This window comes from Lutra lutra, chromosome 11 (genome assembly GCF_902655055.1).
Source record: "Lutra lutra chromosome 11, mLutLut1.2, whole genome shotgun sequence".
In the NCBI taxonomy this organism is placed as follows: domain Eukaryota; kingdom Metazoa; phylum Chordata; class Mammalia; order Carnivora; family Mustelidae; genus Lutra; species Lutra lutra.
Window position 1 is genome coordinate 88,999,955 of NC_062288.1, and position 26,558 is coordinate 89,026,512.

General features: G+C 41.6%; 1 protein-coding gene across 2 annotated transcripts in view; it reads right to left on the reverse strand.

The window, feature by feature from the left end:
- CHCHD3 (coiled-coil-helix-coiled-coil-helix domain containing 3) overlaps positions 1–26,558 on the reverse strand; it is a 278,747-nt gene that overhangs the window by 248,260 nt on the left and 3,929 nt on the right. For both annotated transcript variants that reach the window (XM_047694914.1, XM_047694913.1), the window contains exon 2: positions 18,612–18,681. In XM_047694914.1, coding sequence (XP_047550870.1) covers positions 18,612–18,681 — 70 coding nt within the window. The remainder of the gene's footprint in view (positions 1–18,611; positions 18,682–26,558) is intronic.

A 26,558-nucleotide genomic window follows, 5' to 3' on the forward strand; every position in this document is an offset into this window, starting at 1 on the left:
GAGAGAAAACGGCAGAGTCGAAAGAAAAGCGTTCTTGTTAAGAAATGCAACAGCTTAATGGCACAGAGGGTGAGAGCCAGCGGAAATACACTGGCGAGGACAACTCAGAGTCACAGAATAAGTCACACCTGGACTCAATACGTTTCAAAAAGTTCTGTGCTCATGAGCAATTCATTTCACTTCAATTTTCCTTTTTAACCCATGTTCTTCCAATAAACAGAAACTGAACATCCTAATGGAGAAGAAAGCATGTTATGGGGTTAATTGTCAAGTTTCTTTCCTGGTGGAACATAAAATAATGGTGCATCATCCAATTAACGGGATCCTTCAGTTTCTTCGATTCAAGAAATCACAGTACTGCAAGCACAGTGGAGAAGGCTAGGCCATGTTCTTGAAGATCTCCTTCAGAAACAGACCACAGCCAAGCTGGAAACCCCAACGACAGTGCACCTGCCAGCTTAAAACGTCTCCAGGAACTGATGAGGCTCCGGCAGGCCAGCAGGGCTCTACAAAATTCAAGCAGCCACTTCCTGAGGCCGCATTTCAGGAGGCAGCAGTATCCCTAATCCCATGATAACACGCTCCCAACTCATAACAGGGCCAGCAAACCCCCCAGGGTGGCGGGGGGAGGCGGATCACACACATGACACACATACCTCTGACAAACCAAAACACAGATGGTTTGTTAAACTGAGACCCACCAACCTTGACAGTATCCTTCTAATGACTATTGTTCCCTAATTCTCTAGAGTGACTTTTTTAAACCTAGAAGATGCCAACAGCACTTCTGTTGTTGTTGGCCAAGTTACTCTGAGCATCATATCCAAATAATGAAATACAAATATTTTTAAAGTAGGAGATCCTTTAAAATACATACTCTCATATCTTGATCATTATTACGTACTTTTATCTAATTTTTAATTTTTATGTATATGTATGAATGAATTTTGTTTTTTGTTTTTAGGGGGTTTTTGTCTGTTTCAAGTTTTTACTTAAATTCCAGTTAGTTAACATATAGTGTAATTTTTTTTTTTAAAGATTCTATCCATTTACCTGACAGAGAGAGAAAAAGATCACAAGCAGGCAGAGAAGCAGGCAGAGAGAAGGGGGAATCAGGCTCCCCACTGAGCAGAGAGCCTGATGTGGGGCTTGATCCCAGGACCCTGAGACCATGACCTGAGCCAAAGGCAGAGGCCCAACCCACTGAGCCACCCAGGTGCCTGACATACAGCATAATATTAGTTTCAGGGGTAGAAGTTAGTGATTCATCACTAACATGTAATACCAAGTGCTTATCGCAAGTGCTCTCCTTAATATGAATGAATTTTTAGATACATTTCAGTCTGGGAAGAAACTTCGAAAAGAGAATTTTCATATATAAATGATCACAGACATACACATATAAGCTCATAATTACAATGTAACTATTTCCAATTATGTAACTATGACTCCAGTGGAGATATACACAGCTGCAAACTCAATAATTTGTTCAAAAAACGTTTCCCCCAGGTAACAGTGTCACACAACACAAATGAAAATGGTCCCTATATATGCAAGGAATCTCAAAGGTGAGAGTCCATTCCACCACTTGACAGATAAGAACACTAGAGCCCAGAGAAATAAAGAAACTTTTCCATTGTAAACCAAAAAAAAAAAAAAGGCTAGTTGGTAATAAAGTTGAGATAAAAGTCAGCTCTTCTCATTTTCAACCAGCAATCCAATAACACATTAACTAGTCTCCACTTACTAGATAATATTTTGGGCATTAGGTTCTTCTGAGGTAATTAGTACCCAATTTTATTTTTAAAGATTTTATTTATTTGTGAGAGAGAGAGAGAGCATGCACACACATACAGGGAGAGCGGCAAGCAGAGCAAGAGGGTGAAGCAGGCTCCCCACTGAGTAGGGAGCCCGATATGGGGCTCAACCCCAGGATTCTGGGATCATGATCTGAGCTGAAAGCAGACACTTAGCCAACTGAGTCACCCAAGCGTCCCAGTACCCAATTTTATAGGTGAGCGAACCACTGTGACTGGCCCACAGAGATTCAGGACTGAATGATCCCAAAGCCCGAGCAATGATGCAACACAGCTCTGACGGGCTCTGAGAGTCCCGGAGAAATGGCCTGACACGGCATGAAATTAGTTCCATGTACATGTGCTAAATCCTCCCTCCCAGTGTAATGGGGAGAAATGCCATAGCTAATACTCTTGAAATAGAGGAAAACAAAAACAAAAAGCCACCACCATCACACTGGGAAAACTGAATAAACAGAAGCCAACCAAAATTATTAAAACTATTATAAAAGTAAATATATTTATATACATATAAGTATATAGTAAAACCACCTCACTGTTCAGTCATGCTAGGCCTGGGCACAACAGCAAATGGCAGAACATCTGCCTTTGACAAGAGCTTATACTGCAAGGAGCCTTCAGTAACTACTAACTAAAATGTTTTAGGGGGCGCCTGGGTTAAGCATCTGACCCTTGATCTCAGCTCAGACCTTGATCTCAGGGTCATGAGCTCAAGCCCCACACTGGGCTCCACCCTGGGCTTGAAGCCTGCCTAAATAAAAAAATAAATAAATAAGAAAAGTAAAATAAAATGTTTAAATAGCCATGCAAATGTATCTGTGGTTGATGTGTTATTTTCACAGGTGATGAATATCCACACACGTTTGTATGTGCACACGTGCGTGCACACACACACACACAGAGTTTTGTTTATTTGAACCAGAACTAGAGAGATAATATCAGACCCCAAATGATGGAATCCAAAGTGAAGCATTACAAGCCCTTTTACAAGCCAGAAAGAAACCTTGTCCGAAGGAGCCAACGTTGACCGCAAGCTACAGGAAGGTGCCAACCCCTCAACGGTGCCAGAGCTCAATGTAAATTCATCACTTGAAAGTAAAAGGGCATCTGGGTTTCAGAGTTAACCCAAAATCCATTATAAGCCTGAAGAATTACTCTAAGAACACTATTTTCAACTGCATCCATTATTTCTTTAGGAAAATACATTCCGAGGGCCTTTGCCCGATAATGGGGGCTTGACCAACAAACAGTGCATGCAGCTTCCGCCACTCTTGGGCCTCACAGATTAGAGAAAGCTGAGGTTCAGAGAGGATGAACACACTGCCCCCCAGGTCAGACACACAGTAAGGGGCAGAGCTGAAGTCCAGGCTCAGGATGTCAGGACTTTGACATCTGTCAGTATTCACGTTCCTTCCGTCAAACCACAGGTGCTCGGCGGTTTTTAAAGTATTTTTTGTTTTGTTTTGTTTTTTTAAGATTTTGGGTTTTTTTTATTTATTTGACAGAGAGAGAGAGAGAGATCACAAGTAGGCAGAGAGAGAGGCAGAGAGAGAGGAAGGGAAGCAGGCTCCCCGCCTAGCAGAGAGCCCGATGTGGGGCTCGATCCCAGGACCCTGGGATCATGACCTGAGCCGAAGGCAGAGGCTTTAATCCACTGAGCCACCCAGGTGCCCCGCTCGGCGGTTTTTAAATAGCCGTCTGAGCAACCTCTTGGGTCACGCACAGGAAGGCCGAGGTGGGGAGGCCTATTTGGAGCTAGTGGGGAAAATCTCCCACCAAATCCTGAGGACTCCGGCTCCCTCTGGCCTTATAAGTCCTCCCACTCACACTTGGAAAAGACCTACGGATCCAGCCGGGGGTTGCAACCCAGGGTAGACCTCAGCTAGTTGCAGGGCAAGTGAGGAGAAATCAAATGTGATGCTTTTGCTGTTACAGAGTCTCTGAAGAACCCTATTAACAATCAGATCCATGGTGAAGAACCACACACTGCCACTATTCATGTTAAATCAGGGTCAAGTAGACCGTATCAGCCTTCCCCAAAACAGTAATCTGAAACATCCCATTTTTTTTCAGAGAGTTGGCAATCATATCATAAGGAAAACTGCACACATCATAATGGTAAATGTCCTGAATGATTACATTTGGTGATAGAGCATCAGGAAATAACTGTTTTATTTAAGTTATTTGATAATGATTCCATTGAAAATTTCTCGTGGGTAGACAGCATGATGAATACCCTTTGGCAATAATCTTGTTCATCTTCCGAGAGGGCTAGATTTCTCATGAATGAGCACACCGGAACAGGTGCTCTCTGCTGTTTCATCAACACAGAAACTACTGGTTCCCACAATGAGGGAGGAAAAAGAGAACCACATTAAACAACTTATCTAAGGGCACATGTTTCATTAATATGTGTGGCTTCATAAATGCTTTAGTATAAAACAGACTGTAAAAAATAAAGTACCTGTTAATGAGAGAGACAAGACTGACAGGCTAAGAAACACACCATATGTACCTCTCTCAATTCTGAAGGTGACAGAAAACGCCATTCCTTCTACCTCTCTACAAATGCTGTATTTCTTTTTATTAAGACAAAGCAATGCATTGGCATGAATGCACTGAAGACAAACGTCTTCAAACACTTGAAAAATAAAAATATACTGTTCAACTATATCCAACAATGCCATTTCACTGATACTAAAATAACTCACAAGAGAATGAGGTCTCTGCATAGGCTCCCCAGAAGATTCCCCTTGTACTCCCTTGCATCTCTGAAGGGGTACTAAATTCCCAAAGCTCTACTTCACTTACATTCTACTGAGTTCCAAGCCAAAATTTTAAAACAGAGTAAGAAATATCATAGCACAAGTCCTTAAGTGAATATTGTAAACATGGGAACAGGAAAAAATATGCATTGAAGATACTCTTTTAAAAATCTGACAAGATTTGAAAGCTTTATTGAAATAAAGTTTCTATATCATAAAATTCACCCATCTAAAAAAATAAGATAAAATAAAATAATAAAATAAAATAAAACTCACCCATCTAAAGTATACAGGGTCAGTGGCTGTTAGCAGGCTCACAGAGTTCTGCAACCATCAGCAGGCATCGCCATTCTCACCACCTGCACCCCCACAGGCCCTAAGCAACCACCAATTTACTTTCCTTCTCTGCAGATGTGCTTACACGGGACATTTTTCATAAAATGGGATCATATGTGTTTTGGGTTTTTTTTGTAACTGGCTTCTCTCACGGAACACAATGTTTCTGAGGTAAAAGTATTTTGAAGAAGTTGGGGATGCTCATGGGACCTTCCATTCTTAAGCACCCTCTACAAGTGAGGCAGATGCCAGACAGGTCACAGTGGGACCCGGCGGGGGAGGCTTTCAGGTGTGATTCTGCCTTCAAGGAGCTTACTGAAGAGTAAAGAAACAAAGCTATTGATAAGTAACTTATTACTTTTGTGGAAATGGTGACTGCCAAGGGAAAAATACAAAGTATCACATGTTCAGAGGAAGGCCAGATAAATAGGAACAAGAGAAGTTCTGATAAGGTGAACATCAAATAGACTTGATCATATATACACACAGAACAGTTAAAATCACGTATAGAAACACAAGAATGGAGTCATTTCCTACAGAAGTAAATCCACACTCCCTAGTTTGATAATTCCATCTATAATTACTCCTTGTACCCTAATCTCCCACTCAGTGCCTGCATTCCAAATAAATGTAACTAATTTAATTCCTGGACATCATTAAGCCCTTTATGCTTCTAATTGCTATAACCACCATTTCTTCTCCCAAGAAGAGAGAACTGGGCCCCCTTCTCCTCCCATCATTCCCCATCATGGATTCCATTATGTCTGATAGATAGTAAACTCCTATTCATCCTTCAATATTCAGCTCAAGTATCACCACCTCTTTCCTGTCTACCCTGACCTCCCCAGGCAGAGCTAGTCCTTAACTCTTGATGCTACATGTGTATCTGCATTATAGCCCACACTGCACTGTTCCACCTGATTCAGCTGTGGAAGCCCAGCATTCAGTACAGCGTCTGACACACAGCCAGGACTCAACAGATGCTTGTTGGGACAAGTGAACAGAACACCAAGTGAAAGGCAAAGAGTAGACAGAAAGACTGGCAGAGTCACCCTGGAGTGTGTGAAGGGTGGCTGTGAAGTCAGAGGCCTGAATGCTGTGTTAACAGAGGGACATATATTGATGACCTGCTGTATTTCAGCACCTGTACGTTATCTCATTGAGTCTCCATGGCAACCGTGTGAAATTAGTCTCTCCGTTTTATCCTGGAGGACATGGAGATAAGACAAGATCACACAACTCTTAAGTGGCAAAAGCTCTTTGAACACTAAACACACAGTGCACGCACGCGCGCGTGCACACATACACACACGCACAGACCCTTCTATTCAGAGGTAGTTCAGCTACGACCTTTCCATATCCTATTTGAAGAAACGGGTTCCCTTCCTCTGGAGTCCCGTTCACACTGGAATCACCATCGCACTGTGTCACTACAGGGAAAGAGGTGGTGATGTCAGTCAGCCTCTGCACCCTCCCTCCTGGGTCTGGTTAGCCTGGTTCGGACCGTTATTTCCCAGGCACATCAGAAATAATGCTGCAGACCTGGGCGATACAGAGGACTCTGGGAAGGTTCACCTGCAAGAATTTTACTTGGATGGAGAAGAGGGTAGTTTGCCATTAAAAGATAACATAGCCTTAAAAAGTTTCAGTTCAAAGTCCTGTAAGCAATAATGAGCAGTAAAAATAAGCAATTTTTTAAAAAATCACTGTTTTTAAATTTTACTGTCATTTTTGCAGACATCATTTTGCAAAAAGGTGAACATGAATCATGAAACAACAGCTATGTCAATAGACATGATGTTTAATAAGAGAAAAAAATTAGAGGGACTAATTTATCATTTGCATGTTTATCATGCTTGATAAAAATTATTTTTTAATTATACAGTCCCTGTTTTCTCAAAGATTTTTTATTAAAAAACTAATAAAGTGTGTCAAAGGTCAAGGAATAGTCATAGAAAGAGGATTATAACTTCCCATAATCTTATAATAATCACTCTAAAAAGTTTCTAAGTAAGTATTAAAGGAACCTTTTCTCAAAAATTTTATAAAGATGTCACAAAGGCAGTTTATGGGCTCAATCTCGTGAGATTCCCAGAGAAGTCACCATGTTACTTTAAAAAATTAAAGAAACACCCTGTGCCCAATGGGTGTCCAGGCTTTCCCACAAAATTAAACCAAAGCTCCTTGGGTAACCTCATTCTTCCTGTCTGAGGAAAAGAAAACAGAGTTGATCAGCGCTATGATGTCTGTAAGTGTGCACATACACTGTGAGGAAGGGAAATGAATTGAGAGCTTTGGAAGTGTTTTTGCTAAAATAATTTGTTTAAATAATTGTAAAGACAACATTCAGAATCCATAACTTTGCTGGTTGCATTAATAAAACAATACAAATGTTTTGGGGGAGTTGAAAATCTCAAACACTGCTTTATATTTTTTTTTTACTTAAATCAAATCTATCCTGATTATGGTAATTGATTTTCTTATAATTCTTCAGGTCCATCCTCAAAAATGACACACGGCAATCAAAGTAATTATTTTTCAAAGTAATGAGATGATTGTTACGTCAATAACAAAGACTAATTGCATCTGAACGATTTAGCATAACTACCAAATAAAATGTAGGGCAAAGCCAATCTGATATAATTATATGCATTTTCATTACCATAGTACATGGCAATAGGTGAAAAAGGGAGGCCTTGAGGAGAGACCCATATGAGCTCAGCCAAATTCTTGGAAGTTTTTCTTTTATCACTGTTAGTTACCGCTTAGCTATCTGTGTGTGTGTGTGTGTGTGTGTGTGTGTGTGTGTGTGTGAGAGTGTGTGTGAGTGTGAACACACAGGCGAGCCAGCTCTTTGGTCTCACAGTCTCCTCTACACTGGCCTGAGAGGACACAAGCAGTGGTTCTTCCTTCCAATCCCTAAAAACTCAATGTTCCTGAGCTTCCAGGCACCAAAACCCCCAGGCTTCAAAGAGCTGGACCCAAGGACTTGCAGTCAGTGAGAGCAGAGAGACCAGCCTTTCGGGAAGACAAGAGTGATTAACAGTTGAGTCGGAAATGGAGATCCGGCATGGGAACAGCCGCCCAGAAAGAAGAGAGGGTGAAATGGAGCTCTACTTTCAAGGGTCCCAGAGTTTGACAACAGAAAGACAGTAGAGGGTCCCCCTGGAAGAGGTTGCCAGGGCTGAGTAGCTGCTTTGCAAAGTCAAAGGCCTGATCTAAACAACCTAAAAACTCTTATCCTAAAATTCCAAGGCAAAGGGACGAATTCCAGATTAGCTTTGACCTAACAGAGAAGGAAAGTGAGAGGGGTACCAAGAACTAAGAGCGGAGGGTCCTAGAGGAGAAAAATCCCAACCTTCTTCAGCCTGCCCCAAAACTTGGCAGAATCTACACAGATTGTTTCTTTCCTAAATTAATAACTAGGAGTAGAACATGAAAACTTCACATCAACATTTCCAAATCAGGGCCCTACTCCCCAGCCACTACCTCCACAAACTGAGCTTTTCACAAGATGGTGCTCAAGAAAGTTATCTCTTACAACTGGGTTTCATTGGGTTTTCTACAGTTAAGACCAAAAACTGGCAATGCATTGTATGGCCACCATCCTGGGCCTGGTGAAGACCCTCATACCCACACCCACGGAACAAGTTTAAAAGAAGGATCCCTTTTCCGCCTTGCATCTAGCTGACACGTGCACGTGTACATACCAGGCTTCATGACCTGACCGGCTTTAGCTCATTCATTCCCTAAGTACGTATCATAATTAGTCACTGCGGTTGAGGGTACACAAGATGAGGACCAAACGCTCCCTGACCTCAAAGGCTCACAGTCTAGTAGGAAAGACTGACAACTAAACCAGTAGCTAAAATATAATGAAGCATATACTATAACGAGATCAGTACTGTAGACTTAGTGATACAAGAACAGGAGATTCTTCAAAAAGGTATCGATGTGGGAAGTCGGCCCCGAGATGATGGGAAAATGAATCTCCTCGGCCCGCTGAGACTTTTTTTTAATCCCAGTTTTCCTAATCTTCTCACCTCAACAAGTCGATGCTTACCTATAACGAAGACAGACCCTAACTGCTTTTCACCTCAGCAGACAGGCTGCCAACAAGGCAAAGGAAAGTACAAAAAGAAATGCCACAGAAGGAGGTCCCGAGAGCACCCACAAGTGAAGACAAGCTGTGGCACCTGAGGGACAGGGCTGAGTAAATGGGCAAGCGCACCACTAGGGGACCAGTGCTGGGACAGGGGAAGCACACGCACGGAGCTGGGGCCATCCAGGAGGGGCATCTAACCCACACCTGGAGTCAGGAAATACTTCCTGGAGTCCATGATTTCCAGGCAGCCATGTGAACACGAGGAAGGGTTGGCCAGACAGAAGGCAAGTAGGTGAGGTGGGGCTGGAGCCGGGGAAGACGGAGGAACAGTGTTCACACAGAGGTTCACGCATAGTCAAAAACCCAAAAAGGCCATGTTCAAGGACACTCAAGAACTTTGGTAGGACTAGACAAGAGTTTGACTTGAGACAGGTGGGCCTGGGAGGAGAGGGAGGAGATAAAGCAGCAGAGAGATTGTGCAGGACATGCTGGCTACGTAAAAGAAATTGAGGTCATCCTACAGGAAGTGGAGTCTCAAGCATTAAACAGGGGAATGGCATGACAGGTTCTACACTTTAACAGTGAGAAGAGCCTGGGAACCACAAGGCTGAAGGCCAGAACCCCAAGCAAGAGAGTGCTAGAACATGGCAGGAAGAGAGATGGCAGCCACTGAGTCAATGACACCAGGGATGGGAGAAACTGTAGAACCTAAAACCTGCTCATCAGATACGGAGCGAGGCTTGCGGGTGTCCTCTAGCAGAATCACAGCCACAAGGGACAAAGACCAAAAAAAAAATAAGGGAAGAGCAAGGGAGCGTGGGGCGAGGAGCACCAGCAGCACTGGCACGTGGGACAGAGTCCACGGGTCCTGCCAACAAAGTCCCCACACGGGGGCTTTCCGCAGCCCCTGCCTCCCCACCACACAATCCACGGGCTGTTCTAACTACCTCCTGCCTTTAAGTAAGGAGACAGTTACCATTACTGCCCTGTAAAGTAATTCCAAGCACCAGTCCTCTGTGGCTGGCTAATTAAAGCCCATACTCCAATTATGCACTCAGGGGACCCAGGGCCCGCGGAACCAGAACCTCGTCTGAAGCATGCCACGGCAATTCCGTGGAAGAAGTCTAAAGAGTCTCACTCTAATGATCCACACAGGTTCCCGAAGCTTTTCAAGAAACACTCAAGCAAGGCGACAGCTGTCAACAAAGCATCAAGTGGGCCTGGGGGCAGAACAGGTTGAAAAGGGAAACGTGAAAGCACTTATTGTTCCCTGGTAGCCCTGATGTGGCCTAATACAGAGTACTGCACGTGTAATTCCGAATAAACCAGGGAGACAGGAAAGGGTAGAGGGAAGAAATGAGATGCCAGGTCAGACCTTACTTTTTAAAATGTCTTTTACACGGGAAAACATCATCATCAACAACAACAACCTACTATTTGGTGGACAGCTAGAGGGTCCACGGATTGATTTTGTATACCTCAGCTTTCGGCAGAAAAATGTACACTGGAAACGCTCTTGGGCAATTTATTTTACGAGATCGGGGCCACGCAGATGATGCTCTCAAAGTCTATCAAATCCTAAGAAAGGCAAAGATACCGTTAGTCAAGTGTTTATTTTACAACTGGCATATTAAATCTAAATCAGAGATCGTATTTTTATGTGCTGCGTGTCCTACACGTTATAATCCATCAGGGCTGCTTTTATAAACAATTGTCTGGTATTTTACTTTATAACTCTTAGAGCATGATTATAAAATTTATACTTCAGAGTGGTTCTCTCTTTGTGGTCTATGATATATCGTTGGTACTAGGCATGATTTACTCGATTGTTATGCCCAATAACACTTGCTCTATGAGAAAACACAATCCACTGTCCCACGATTCACTTCAGTGTCAAAATCTACGGCAGCAGTAAGGGGGGGGCGCTTCTTCAGTACGGCTTTGCTCCTTCCTTCCCTGTGGTCACTGACATTCCTTCCTTCCAGCTCCTGAGTACTGCGACCCTATGGCGTTCCTGTATTTCTAATCTGCGGTATGCAGTGCACCTAAGAAAACAGCTTCTTCTTTCTAGTAAAGAAGGAACAGGTAAGGAATTTCTGGCCCACCTGATTTCATACTCCTTGGAAACACTAATGCAATTATGCTACACCAGTCACAGGGCACGAGCCTCCGAAGACGTCATAAAAAGCAGCTCAGCTGGTGGTCAATCAGTTAACCCAGAAAGCAGAAGGCATAAGTCCTGAGTCACAGAAAACTATGGGAAGGTGTGACTCACCAGCATTTCAGAACCTACTAAGCATCTCTAATGCCCTTCCTCTAGGGCTGGAGCTTTTTCTTTTCTGCATGATGCCTATTTCACCATCCACACTGCCAATGATTTTTTTATGCCATTTTTAAGATGGAACCATTGCTCTCAATTTTAAAATAAAGTGGGTTTAAATTTATGCCGGTTTCTCAAAAATAAATATAACAAAAGAGTGACAAATCAAGGGACACCAAGGAAGGTGCCCTAGACCAAGGGGAGCAAGGACTGAAGTTCAAGTCCAGGAAGGCCACTAACCAGCCCTGTGGCCTCAGGACCAGACCCAGCCACGTGCTCCCTCACCTGGGTCCCTTCCATCTCCACCGCACAAGGTGGCCGTCCCCGTCTCTAACTTCCAACACATCCTCTACTTTACCCAAGAACCCACTGGCATCATTTCACCTGCCCTGCTCGGAAATCATCTGTTGTGTCCTACACTGCCTCAAGCAGCTGAGGGCAACTTTGTTTTGGGGGTTTTTTAATTTTTTTTTTTTTTTTTTTTTTTGCCATAGGGCGGATTAAGGACAAATAAAAATGCTTATGAGGCTGCTTTCTTTTTCATGAAAACGAAAATGATTTTATTTAGCAGTCTAGTAGAAAACATATATTCTTACAATTTAGATTTGTTAAATATAAAAATATCAATGGGAAAATCAGCACTGCATTTTTTAGCCATAAAAGCGTTATTAATATCTGAGTGTATTTGAAAAGTAGCAATGAATGCAACTTTCTATACTAGCATCCTAAAATTAAATGGAAGTGCTCAGTAGCCACTAGGCCCTACAGGATAAAAGGGAACTCCTTAACTTCCCCCGTCTTCCTTCCCTTACCCTTCATGTACCCTTCATCTAAATTACTCAGGTCTGTGTACTGACATTCTCGAACACCTTCAACACCAACACCCCCCACCCCGTGACCTGTCTGCCCAAGCTCTTGACCTTCTCTGAGTTCCTAAAACACTTTCTACACTTCTTACATATTCTATCTCTCTTACAAATTCGCCAACTCAAAAATATTAACTGAGCAGGTGAAGGGTACTAAACTAGTACTTATCTATTACAGTACAAAGTTAAGTAGGTTTTGACCAAAGTAACAATTCCTTGAAGCCAAAGATCGCTGCCATGCTAGTACTTGCTGATAGAGGGAATTAACAATATGAGTTCAACCACCCATTAAACATAGACTGTGGATTTTTTTTTTCAAAGATTTTATTTATTTATTTGACAGACAGAGATCACAAGTAGGCAGAGAGGCAGACAGATAGAGAGAGAGGGGGAAGCAGGCTCCCCGCAGAGCACAGAGCCCGATGTGGAGCTCGATCCCAGGACACTGGGACCATGACCTGAGCTGAAGGCAGAGGCTTTAACCCACTGAGCCACCCAGGCGCCCCTGGATTTATTTTTTTAAGAGCAGAATATACTGCCTACAGAATTTGATTTAAAACCTTTAAGTCGGAATGCCTCGGTGGCTCAGTTGTGAAGTGGCTGCCTTTGGCTCAGGTCATGATCCCACCATCCTCATATCGAGTCCCACATCGGGCTCCTTGCTCACCAGGGAGTCTGCTTCTCTCTCTGCCCCTCTGCCTGCTTGTGCTCACCCTCATGCACGTGTGCTCTCTCTCTCTTTCTCTCTCTCTGACAAATGGATAAGTAAAGTCTTTATAAATAAATAAAACCTCTAAGTCAATAGTATACATATAACTTCCTTTTAGGAACTGACAGACAATTATCTACTATGGCACAAAAAAATGCAGAGTTGAGAAACTGACATCGAGAGAGTTTTGTATGTGAAAAGTTGGAAACCTAGACATTCCACGCTTGCAACTCAAGTCAAAGGAACAAGCACAACTTGTTTACTGTGATCTCTCCCTACTGTGTTATGTCTAAATAGGCCTTAAAGAGCTGTTTAAAAATAACTAAGAGGGCCAGATTCTGGGAGAAAAACACATAGAACATATAGATGAATCTGTTTCCCTAAATTGGCTGTTTAGTTTGGGCTGTTCTATTTCCAGCTTAAATTGGTTTCCTGCAATTTGTTAAGGCTGCCAAATACTTGGTGATCTCAGTGATGTACTTAACACAGATCGGCAAATCTTTCTTATTTTTTAAAATGACAAGAAACGTACAGAGAAACTTGCACAGGGAGGATAATGATAAAAGGGAGTTTATTTGTCTTTTTTTCCAGATGCTTCATTTTCATCTGGTTGCTAGGGGCTTGGGAAACTGACAAATAGTGTCCTAATATCATTTCCTGCCTGGTTTTTCCCTATCGATTTGGGGACAGAGTTTCCTCAACATCAGGTATGGTCAAGCATGAGAGGTCTGACCTCCCCATAAGCCAGAAAAATTGAAGGATCGGGGTGGAAGTGAAGAAAATCAATATCCAACACTGGTTTTTAAATCAAAAGATGCAAGATGTTAATGAAAAGGTCAGTGTATAACTAGTACAACAGTATCTCCTTAAGACAGCCTAAAAAAACTCCCTGGTATAAAAAGCAAACCAACAGTTGGGATAACACATTAGCACAGGAAGCGTCTGAGGCAGCGAGGACACAGTTAAGTTCCTTAGAGAACATTCATTTATTAAAGTGGCATTACAATCTGCCGTGTGTCACATATTATATTATTTTGCTTGAACAGCTTTACATGCAAATACTTATTGCAACGACTCATTGATCTGGTTCAAGGTTTGGCAAAAAAAAGTCTCAGCAAAATCTTTGGAGGAACTCACTTTCTTATAACATAAATTATATTCTCGAAACTATATATATCACAAAACTTAGTTCCTATATACAGAAATCTCAAGGCTCTCAGTCCATCAAACACGCTGCCCTATATCCACACGTATGAATAGCCTAGGGGTGGTACGAATTAGACTCCTATGAGGAAGAAGGCATTTTAATGAATATTAAAAATTCAGCTCACATTTAATATATAACTTACTTGACACTGAAAAATGTAGAAAAGGCTGGTGACATTTTTATCAATATATTTTTATAGACTTGAAAAATTATTTCATAACACATCTAAGTTATAAATCTTAAGAAATCTATTACTGAGTATTAACCGAAACCCCCAAATGAGACAAATGCAGAAAAGAACATAAACTTTGAGGCTTTCTACTTTTATAAATACTTTTTCTATAATTTTAAGAAGAATAAATCTCTGTTAATTTGCACAATCATAGCCTAATTGCATTCTTAACCTAAAGGCAAGATCATTTCAAAACAGCATACCAGATCTTGGCTCTTCTCTCTAGTTGGGTTGGAAGAAGTCAGGGAGATATTCTACTCAGAGGGCTGCATCATGTACCACATCATGGTACAGAGAGAAAAGGCAAGTATTTGGGTGGGACGTGGGGGTACAGGTGTTCCCCGGCTACTCGAGAGTCCAGGGAATCAGTATCTCCAAAACACCCACAACACACGGGTCAGGAAGCTTTCTATAGACTGCGGGGAAGACAGTACACCCCAGGGACATATTCCCAGAAGTGTCCATTTACCCACAATCCTGGGGGGAGGAGCTGGGATGTGGGAAAGGCAGGCAACAAGATTCACTAACACACAGTGCCATCAAGCTCCAAGACCTCCATCACGTCATTAAAATCATCTGATGAAGGTCCCAAAGCCATGCCCTGATGTATTCCAGACCGGACTGTGCAAAAGAACTTTCTGCAACGATGTATCTGCACTGTCCAACAAGGTAGCCACCAGCTGCGTGCGGTTACTGAGCACTAAAATGTGACAAGTGCAACTGAGGAGCTAAAATGTCAATTTTACTTTATTTCAATTAATTTTAATATAACTCTTCACAGCCACATGTGAGTAGCAGTTACCATCTGGAGTTCAGCTCTAGCCTGACCACCAAAACATGAGGTGGCATTCCAAGAGTGCTCAGTGCCCAGGGTGGTCAGGAACCAGCATCCATCAGTCATGTCAAACCTAGAACTGGGAAGGGACAGATCCCTCAGCACAACCAGGGTGCACCACAATGTCCAGTCATGCCCCGCAGGCCAGACCAGGAGCATTCAAGGAGAGCCTTCCCACTCATACCCACTCTCTTGAAGTATCAGTTCAAGAAACCAACGCGAGAAGGAAAATACCTCTCCTTCCACACATTACTCAATGAGAACCAACGGGGAAAAGCTAGAAGCAACAATCGCTTACAGAAAGAAGGTTGCTTCTATACTCAAACAGCACATCACTAGAAGGGAACTCTTTCCCTCCAACTGGATTCTGTCACTTTTCTTCCAAAAAAATTAGCAAAGTGTCCTGCAACTTATAATAAGACAGAGTGGCTCAAAGACAGTTGAATTCAACTGTCGCCTCCACTGCCTACCAGCATTGTGACTTTGGGCAAGAAAATTAATCATGTCAAGTTTCCGTTTCCTTCTATGTAAAACGGGCCAATAACAGTCCCTTCTTCATAGGGTTATAAAGATCAAATGAGATAAGACATATAAAAGATTTAGCAGAGTGCCAGGCACACAAATAACATTATTTAAGTATTATTTATCACTATTCCTTCATTATTTCTTCACTGTCATCACCATTATCATCCTCTCTCCCCAACACAGTAGGCAGAAAAGAATCTATCTAGAATGAATCATATTTTAGATCAAACTCCAACTTAAAAAAATATCTACACACCAAAAGTTATTCTGTCTAGGTTTCTCTTATGCTTCTGCCTTCTTTTTTTTTTTTAAGATTTTATTTATTTATTTGACAGATCACAAGTAGCAGAGAGACAGGCAGAGAGAGAGGAGGAAGCAGGCTTCCTGCTGAGCAGACAGCCCGATGCGGGGCTCGATTCCAGGACCCTGGGATCATGACCTGAGCCGAAGGCAGAGGCTTAACCCACTGGGACACCCAGGCGCCCCTATGCTTCTGTCTTTCTTATATATTTAGTTGTTTCTGCCCAAAAACCCTAAACTTTTTGAAAGGAAAGATTATTTTTTTCTGTTTCTGTGTCCTCTCAAAACACAGACCCTAATTATTGGCACAATAGTGGATGTTCAATAAATGTCACCTGAATTAAACTTACAGAATTATATTCCAGAATGATCATGAGTCGCTACTTTAAAAATGTATAATGGGGGTGCCTGGATGGCTTAGTTGGTTAAGCATCCGACTCTCAACTTCGGCTCAGGTCATGATATCAAGGTTGTGAGATCAAGCCCCATGTCAGGTTCCATGCTGGGCGTGGAGCCTGGTTGAGATCCTTTCCCTCTGTGCCTCCATTCCCCCACTCACATGTGCACCTGCTCTCTCTCTTAAAAAAAAAAAAAAAGTATGTATGTATATATATACATATGTGTGTGTGTGTGTATGTGTGTGTGTATGTATGTGTATATATATATATATATATATATATATATATATATATATGGCATCTGCCCTAAAGTAACTCAACACTAAGCACTAGGAACTATCCTAGAAGCTGGGAATTCTGCTGTGAACAAACAGACAAGGGACAAGGTCCCTGGAGCTTATCTTCTGGTGGAGATGGCAGCCACTGTGAACAAGTAAAAGAAGGGTGGTAAGAGATGATAAATGATGAGATGAAAAACAGAGTCCAGTCATGGTGTGCCTCCATGGAAGCCAGGGAAAGCTGTTCAAATTATAGTCCATGTACCATGGAGAGCTACCACTGGGATGTGACACGGACTGATTAATTTTTTTTTTCCCCCAAGATTGCTAAGGCCCAATTTCCAAGATCGCATGGCAAAGTGTAAGGGGATGAGAGAGGAAAAGGGAGCCAGTTACAAGGCTCCTAAGAAGGCAAGGAGCAAGCCGCTGCTTGTCTGGGTCAGGACCGCAGCCACAAAGACAGATGTGAACGGGTCATACTCAGATGTGTTGTGCAGACAGACGGACAGACCTGGCTTATGGCCTAATGTAAGGAGGAAGGAAAGGACAGGGCCCAGATCTGGCACTTGACCACCTGTGCCATTTACTGAGAAAGACACGGAAAAGCAAGTCTGGGGAAGAATAGAAAGGCTTGTTTTGGAGAAGTTACATTGAGGATGTGAAAGCAGAGATTTCAAGTAGGCAGTTGTCTACGTTTTGTTTCAGGGAAAGGTCAGGGCCAGCGATACAACTGTGGGAGTCCCACACAGCAACCCTACCATTCAAAAGCCATACAAGTGGATGAGATTACTTAGGGGAATTCAGCAAAGACAACTGGGCTGAAGATGCCAGTAAGGTGGGAGGAAAACCAACAGTGTGGTCCAGAAGCCAAAGAAAGGATTTCCAGCAAGGAGGGTGTGGTCACTTTCTAACGTTATGAACAGTGAACCCCTCTTAATGCTCCCATTGAAAAAGGAGTTTCATAAGCGCAAGAACTACTTCTTATTCATGACTTATTACTCAACTATTTCTTATTCATCTCTTAGCCTCTGCTTTAAACGTATCAGAAGCTCAATTCATGGTTACAAGTAATGATTAGTAAGGTCACAACTGTCCCCAAGTGAATGGCATTTGGGCAGCATCCCATCTTTCTCAATGTACTTCAGTCTGGAGGCAGATTTGTCACACAATACCCTTCCTAATAAACACAGAAACTACTTAGACCAAGATTAATCATCTCGATTATTTTCTCATTACCATTTCTCCAATAAACAGCATGTCCATCCATCAAACTGGGCAGCAACAAGAACAGTACCAGACACATAGCAGGTGCTCAATAAATATTCGTTGGACAAATAAATGGATGGGGTAGAGGAGAGCAAAGAAAAGGGAGATAGTTTCTTATCCCACAGGATCCACAGATAAAATGAGGCTTAATAATTCTCTATAAATGTCATTTAACATCTTATTTTCATCAATAATTAAGACAGAGGAGAAATAAACTTTATAAACTGGGAAGAAATCTATTAGAGAATTAAAGCACTGGAGATAGTTGGCAATTTGCAAATAGTAAATCAATTGTTTCTGAGTTCATTTTAGTATAAATATTTGCTCCTAAGTCTCTAATATTCCCACAAGTAATCCATTTCACAAAAGATATGACACAACCTGCCAAAGCTTAATAGAGGGTACAGAAGCTGATGAGGAAAAAAATCCTCCCAAGACTGCTTAACAGTGAATTCATTCTCCTTTTCTTACAAAATGTTTTAAAAGAAACCCTAGTACTCATTTCTAATAATTCCGTATAAAAAGCCAAACATCCAGATAACAATAGAGAGAAAAAAGTACAAAAGAACTATCAAGTAAACTTTCATCTCTCAATTTTCCTACTAAAACTTCTAAAATTAAAATTCTGAAATACCAGAGGCACCATACGCACCAGAATGCCGCTGAGACTTCGAACCAGATGGGGAGGTTTCCTTCATGCGATCAATCACATTTTCGGAAAGCTGAAAAGGCAACATCAAAACAAAATCAATTACAAAAAAAAAAAAAAAAAACAAGAAAGAAAATGGGACCACAGCATCCAAATAATGCAGTCATCCACATCAATATGTATAACAAAAGGCCGAAAGAAATCTAATAGCTCTAAAACTGGAAGCAAGGAAGAGCAATTTTAAGATTTTCAAGATGCACCCCGCAGCACTATTTCTTTATTTCTTCTAATGCTCTGCTAATTGCTCATTATAAATAACTCCCCTCCTCATTTTGTACAGTGCATTAAACTGTAATCTCTGAGAAAATGTAAGCCAAGAAAACTCCTTCGACTTTCCTCCCCTAATCCTACAAATTAATTTTGCAAGCAACAGGTCTTAGCTCCTTCCTTCCCTCCGGTCCCAGAGGAAACGGTATCCTTCGCTCACTCCTGTTCAAGCTAATCACAAACAATTGCTCTCTCAACAGATTTTATTATGCGCCACATCTGCAGCAGGAACTAGGCTAGACCTGGGGTATTTCACAGTCCTCAAGTTGCTTAAAGTAGAGTCCAAGAAACAATCGTCAGGCAGTGAAATGTAATGGGGAGGGCACCACCTAAGTCAGCGGGCCTGGAATGGAAGAATGCAGAAAGCAAAACGGACAGGACATCTAGCCAGGCTTTGGGCGTGGTGCTGGGAAAGATAAGCAGGTGCTAGGAAGAGAAGACGTAGCCTAACAATACTCCAGGAAGAGGGAAACACATGGCCGTACAGATGAGAAACAGGGCTTGCCACCATCAGACACCAAGCACCAAGTCTGCAATAAGGCAGAGGCTCTGAGATTCCTCAGCTCCCCAAGTTACTATCATACCATTCTTTTTATTTCCTTTATTGCACTTGCCACTGTGTGAGGCATTCTTGTGGGTCTGCCTTTTACACTCAGAAGGAAGCTCCGTGCAAGCTAGCATTTGGCTGTCCTATTATGTCCCCGGAGCCTCAATAAGCTTGTTAACTGGATGAGGGGCTAAATAAATGATTGAAACACTATGAATGAACGGGAAGAACGGCTGAAGCAGGAAGCTGAGGAGGGGGAAATGGAAATAGTGAGAGAGGATGCAAAGGGAAATACGGTTTTTGATTCCGAAGACGCCTAGTAAACCCTTCAAGTGAAACAGTTTAAACTGATTCTGAGGGCAACTGGGCACTTCTGGAGGATTTTAAGCGGGGCGGTGACAAGATCAGACTTACTTTTTTAGAAAGATCACTCTAGCTACAGTGTAGAGAGCAGATTGGAGGGGGACAAGAACAGAAGCAGGAGGACCCCTGAAGGAAGCTAAAGGACCAATTAAGAAGCTATTAAACATATGTCCACACAAAGATTCGTGCAGGAGTGTTCAGAGCAGCATTATTCATAAGATAGCAGGAGTGAGGGGCGCCTGGGTGGCTCAGAGGGTTAAAGCCTCTGCCTTCGGCTCAGGTCATGATCTCAGGGTCCTGGGATCGAGCCCCACATCAGGCTCTCTGCTCAGCAGGGAGCCTGCTTCCCTTCCTCTCTCTGCCTGCCTCTCTGCCTGCCTGTGATCTCTGTCTGTCAAATAAATAAATAAAATCTTAAAAAAAAAAAAAGATAGCAGGAGTGAAACCAAGCAAATGTCCGTCTACTGGTGAATAGATAAACAGAACATTATGTGTCCATACAATGGAATAAAAATCAGCGCTAAAAAGAAGTGAGGTTCTGATACATGCTACTGTATGGATAGACGTAAACAACAATTAAGGGAAAAAAGCCAGACACAAAAGGCCACATATTGTATAATTCCATTTATATGAAATGCCCAGAAAAGGCAACTCTGCATAGAGAGTAGAGAGGTAGATGCCTAAGGCTAGAATAGGAATGGGGATTAACTATAAAATGGGCATCTTATTGGTTTAACTATAATCTCATTGGATTAACTATAAAATGAGATCTTATTGGTTTGATGGGAATGTTTTAAAACTGGATTGTGCTGATGGTTGTACAATTCAGTAAATTTATTAAGAAGTTTTGTACGCAGAAACAGGTGAATTTTATAATATGTAAATTATACAATAAAGCTGATATTAAAAAAAAAAAAAACTATTATGGTACTCCAAAGGGAACACATTCAAAAGATACTTAGGATTCAAAATAGCTAACATTCACCGATTCCTTATTATGTGCCAGACATTACACTAAACAAAACACTTTCCTCATTTAATCCCTAACAATCATAGGAAATAGACAGTTTTACTATCGCCACTGTATAGGTGAGAAGCTGCAACACAGCTAGATTATATATCTGCTCTGGATTTTACATTTGATCAATAATGGAAACAGGATTCAAACCCAGGAAGTCTGAGTCTCAAGGTTCCATTCAGGTACCCTGTTTTACTGGCAGATTCAGGGTCTGATCAGATGTGGAAGTGAAGCAGAAGTCATCGGGACATCTAGGTTTCTGGGCCATGTAACTGGCCTCTACCCACAGAGACCTTCCCACTTCCACTTCCTTGATTCACTATCTATCTATCTAGCAACACAGCAGTATTCTTGTAAAAGTCACCAGTGGCCAAACAAATAACCTTTTGTATACATATAAATAACTTTTATACTTATAAAACACTTAAGTTACATGGCTTCCCTTTAGCATCTAACACCTTTGGTCACTGTCGTCTTGTGGAAACCTGTCCACTGGCTCTTCTGACCTCCCACTACCCTGACTGCCCTCGGACTCTGGCCATATCTTCTATGTTGCTGCACGCTTCCCTTTCCCTGCCTACCCTTAAACGCCACAGGGCCCCACATCTGCTTCCTTGCCTTTATTCTCTTCTCACTCTAAGTGCTCTTGTTGGTCGTCTCATCCACTCCCTTGACTTTTAACTGCAGTTCATAAATTAACACATTCTAAATCCTTTATCTCCAACCCAAGACCTATGTCCCAAAAGCTAGACCTATACACTGAACTGTCTGAAGGACACCTCCTCTTGGACAGACCACAAGCGCCTCAAACCCAACATGTCCTAAACTGAATTCACATTTGCCAAAATCTCTTCTTCCTCTTGCTTTCCTTTACTCATTAATGACACCACCTCCATCCAGCTTTCTAAATCAGAACAGAGGACTTGGCTTCGACTCTTTGTTCTCCCTCATTCTCTTTGCTGTAAATTCCTCAACCCCTAAATAGTCAATGAACACATTCTTCTCTCATCCCCTTTCCCCTGGCCTAATTCATGGTACCCTTAATAATCCTCCTAAAATGCAAATCTGATTATGGTAACTCCCTGCTTCAAAATCCTTCATACCTTCTGTTGACAGAGAAGTCCAAATTCTCCTGCACAGCACTCAAGACTCCCTCATCATTTGGTCATGGCCTAACTCTCCAACCTCAATTTCCACAGCCCTTTGCTTAAATACTTCATACCTCGTTCTCTACCCATACTGGCTACTTTTTGGATGCTTGTGATAACAAGAGTGAACAAAACAGTTTGTACCTGAGCAGTTACTAACATCTCAGGACCAAAACCAGAATGCAGGGGATACGGTTAATGGAAAGACTACAGCTCAAAAGCTGGGGTCTTTGGAGGAAAATCCCAAGACTCCTCTCGGAAGAGAAATGGAAGTTAGAAAGGACAATGTCAAGCAACTTTCTATTTGAAGATGTCAGGGTAAGCTGCTTCTTTCCTAACAACTGACAGCCACTGACGTTGCTGCTTAAACTCATCTGCAGAGCTGAGATATATCTTAGGAAAAAACCCTTTAAGATTGACCACAATCGTTTCAAATTTATACATGAGGAGAAAGTCCTGAGTAACATCCACTTACGGGTAGCATCAGGATAAGAGGCAACCCCCAATCTCTAGTCCAGTGCTTTCTCTGTTAAACAATACACCCCTACAATCCTATGTGAAAATAAATCCACTTCCTCTTAAGGAGATAAAATGAGGCTTACTGAAGTTTTAGAATCTTTAATCGCTTCTCGGCCTTTTGGCTAAGATCAAGTATAAAGTTTTAGAATCTTAAAGCGATTTTAAAGCTCATTCAATATATAATATAATATACTACATATCTGTATTCATAGGCCATTTTACAGTACTCTACACAGGAAAACTGTGGCATAGACTTAATATATTTTAATAATAGTATAATTTAAAATAACTTATGTGGGTGCCTGGGTGGCTCAGTGGGTTAAGCCGCTGCCTTCGGCTCACATCATGATCTCAGGGTCCTGGGATCGAGTCCCGCATCGGGCTCTCTGCTCAGCAGGGAGCCTGCTTCCCTCTCTCTCTCCCTCTCTCTGCCTGCCTCTCTGTCTACTTGTGATCTCTCTCTGTCAAATAAACAAATAAAATCTTTAAAAAAAAAATAAAAATAAAAATAAAAATAAAATAACTTATGTAATTAAGATATTTGTGCTATGTCATGGGCTATTCATAGGCCTGGCTAAAAGGAGAATGGATCTAGTAAAGTTAGGGAAGCTGAGCTTTAACACGGTCTTTGTGTTTTTTCATATAGGGCAGGATTAGCTTAGCTGTGCTATTTTAATTCATATCAGTTTTCTTGATATATAGAAAATTCAATAGATCAACAAGATATTCCTTCAGAAGCACAGAATCCTACCATGTGAAGATTGGAAGGAATCTTAGCAATTATCTATTCTAATCTCTTTGTTTTAAAGAGGAAAATAAGGAATAAAGAAGTTCAGTGACTTGCCTGATGGTATAGCCACTTAGTAGTAATAAACCATGAAAATTAAAAAAAAAAATATAGTATTCTATAATACACTACACATATTATATACTGTGTATCATATACTACCATATATACCGTGGATTATACAATTATATACAACATACTGTATATGTTACATACTTAATATAATTTATATTGTTAATATTGTTTATAATTATATTAATATTGCTTATTATTGTATGTTACAAAGTTAATATAATTTGTTTATAATTTGTCATGTATGCAAAGTTAATTTCACATATCAAATATATGTATATTTTAATTTTAATTTATATTTCTATAGTTCAGACCAAAGTCAAAGAATTGCAACTACACTAAATATATATTCTACCCAATCAGAAAGTGAACATGTTTGCTAAAAATCAAGTGTTAGCTGTAAGTTTTCATCTGTATTGGAGACTGGCTACCCTTTCTTCTGAATACCACTTCATCTACTTCTCATCAAAATTCACATATTGCCATTACTTATGGCTACTTTCAAAATGAATACTACAAAACTCCTTCCGGTGTCTAAAGCAGCCTCGAATATCATTTCTTGAGAGCAAAACTCAAGGCTAACCAGGAAAGTGCCCTGGCTACCCGCTATACAGTCCTAAGGAAGTCATCTCCATCAGCCTCATTTTCCTTGTTTGAAACTGAAGAACACCTAAGCCCAAGTTATAGGGAGGAATGCAGGTGCATCATATACTCTAACATGCTACACACACATCTGGTAAAGATACTACCAATACAACTCCAGTCATGGGGACCTCGACTGATCAGTTCATCTTAGTCCATCCACCAACGGACGAGTTTGTGCCGAGCTCTTTCACTACACAGTACATGAAGACCTGGGCTGCAGTTATTGCCAGAAACAGCTACCTATGTCCCAGCAGGATTATATAAAGTGCTAATTTATCCCTATCTCCGCATTTATCCCTACCTACGCATGCTCTTTGGCTACAGAGTCTCTTTCAGCCTAATCACTAATTGTTTCCTTTTACTTTTGTGGCTTACCTGATGCCTCAAAACTTGCTACTTAATACTAAATTCTAAGAGCAATTCAAAACATTTTCCAACGTGGTCTTTGATTATATTTCAGTATATTTATAAGCACGCCATCTGAAGGAGCACAATTCATCTTTTGAGTTCATAAACATACTGCAGGGCTGTGTGGAGAGTCGACCTCCCTCTTTGTCCTTACAATCTTCCTAAGTGGATCCGCAGACCCTTGCAAAGGCCCATCTGTGGCAGCCGACAGTAGTAACTCTGCTTACATCAAGTATGATTCACCCCATCCCCAGTACGTTCCCAGCCAAGTTGCTACAAGGCAAGTGCCCATGCTGTGTTATCCTCTGTATCTCCAGTTAATACCAGATGAGCTGACCTTCTGGGTGCAGGAGTAAGTTCAGACCGGCACACTCACCTGATCTCCTCTGTGAACTGGGGTGCTCACGAAGCAGCTGACAAGATTTAGACATGCTGGTCGGGGTTACACCCACAATCTGTAGCTTCAGAACAACTCTTCTTTGTGATGTGAACCGACCCAAAGAAGGGTCAGGGGTAGAACATAAGCTTCTGCAAGGACTGGATAAGCAGCCCTCCGCAGGAGAAGCAGCTTCTTCAGGAAACATCTTTCCTTAAACAGGGTACTTCTGTTAGAAAAGCTTTTGTCCTATTTAAAGATCTGTAGCAACTATACCTGGTTTCTAGACCTCTCTGCACTCTCCATCAAGGCAAATACCATGTGTAAAAAGTATTTGGAGCAAAGAATGGTAAGATCTCTCTCTCTCTCTCTCTCTCTCTCTCTCACACACACACACACACACACACACACATACACACACACAAAACACCTAAGGTCCACGGACTCAGGGATGTATGGACTGGTTCTTCAGCTGTATGCAAAATAATCTGCTTATTACATTATTCTGGGCAGAGTCCATAGCTTACAGATTTACAATCAACTGCAAACTAAAAGAAACACTGTTCAACTCTAACAGATAACTAAGAGAAGACGGCCAGGGCCTGCTAACATCACAGACTTCAGTCCACTGACTTTGATTATCTGCCCTATTCTCTACCTCTGCTAAAGGGAAACTTAAGGAAATGGGGCTTACTAAGTTCTAGGCCGTACCATTCACCATACCAACATGTGCTGTGGTCTTCCCACTCAAATCTTCCCACTCCCCTTGGCTGGTCTTATCTAAAATGAGCACAAACATATCACCCACCACTCTAGAATCCAGTATTCTCAGAAACAGGAGGCTGCGTAAGAGGGACAAAGAGATAAAAGTATTTCCACTTCCAAGGAACAGAGAAAAAGGAGAAGAGGAACTCCTTCTAAGCTACCCTTCTAAGAGGTAAATTCTGGAACCACATGAGACAGAAACGAATCACACACCCATCTTCATAATATTTTTCTCTTCCAGATATGCCTTAATCAAACTGACCAAAGGACTCAGACTCATTTTTCTCACTTGGTCTTCCATGTAGCATAGGTCATCTTCTGTGAGAGTACTGGTTTGCTTTTTTTTAACAACCATTTTAAGACATAGGCTCCAAAAACTGCCATTATTATTTGGAAGATATTACTCCTAAATACTTGCTTAAGGGCATGGCAGGGGAAAGGACAGATGGATTTATATAATTAACTTCTAGCTTATGTATGTAATTTGCCACTTTGCATTTGTTAGTAGAAATGAACTTCTACTGTCTGTATAAAACCTTAGGATGCTTTAAAAAGAAAAGTCCTAGAAAGCTTAACATGGTACTCTCTCTGAGAAAGTCACAGAATCTAAACTGGAAAGGGACCAATCATCTACCAGCTAGCTTAATTACCTCAAGAACATCCCTCAACATTCCCAATGACTGACTGGATTTGTGGCTTCTGTTAATATACACTCTGCAGAATCCTCAACAACATCTCACATTAAATAATCTTTTCATTTAGGGTCTCTCAACTGCCAATGCTTTCCCAAAGCCTTGGGTGTGTTCCATTTGAGTATCTGCACTACCACATGTATGGCGCCTATGAATTTGCGCTTGCAACTTCAAGGCCAGTTGCAGAGACTCGTTTATGCCTGGAAAGCACGGCAAATATTACTTTGAAAATGATACTCATTGAAGTTGCCATTTGCTCTGGAAGAGTTCACTCACAGCTTTG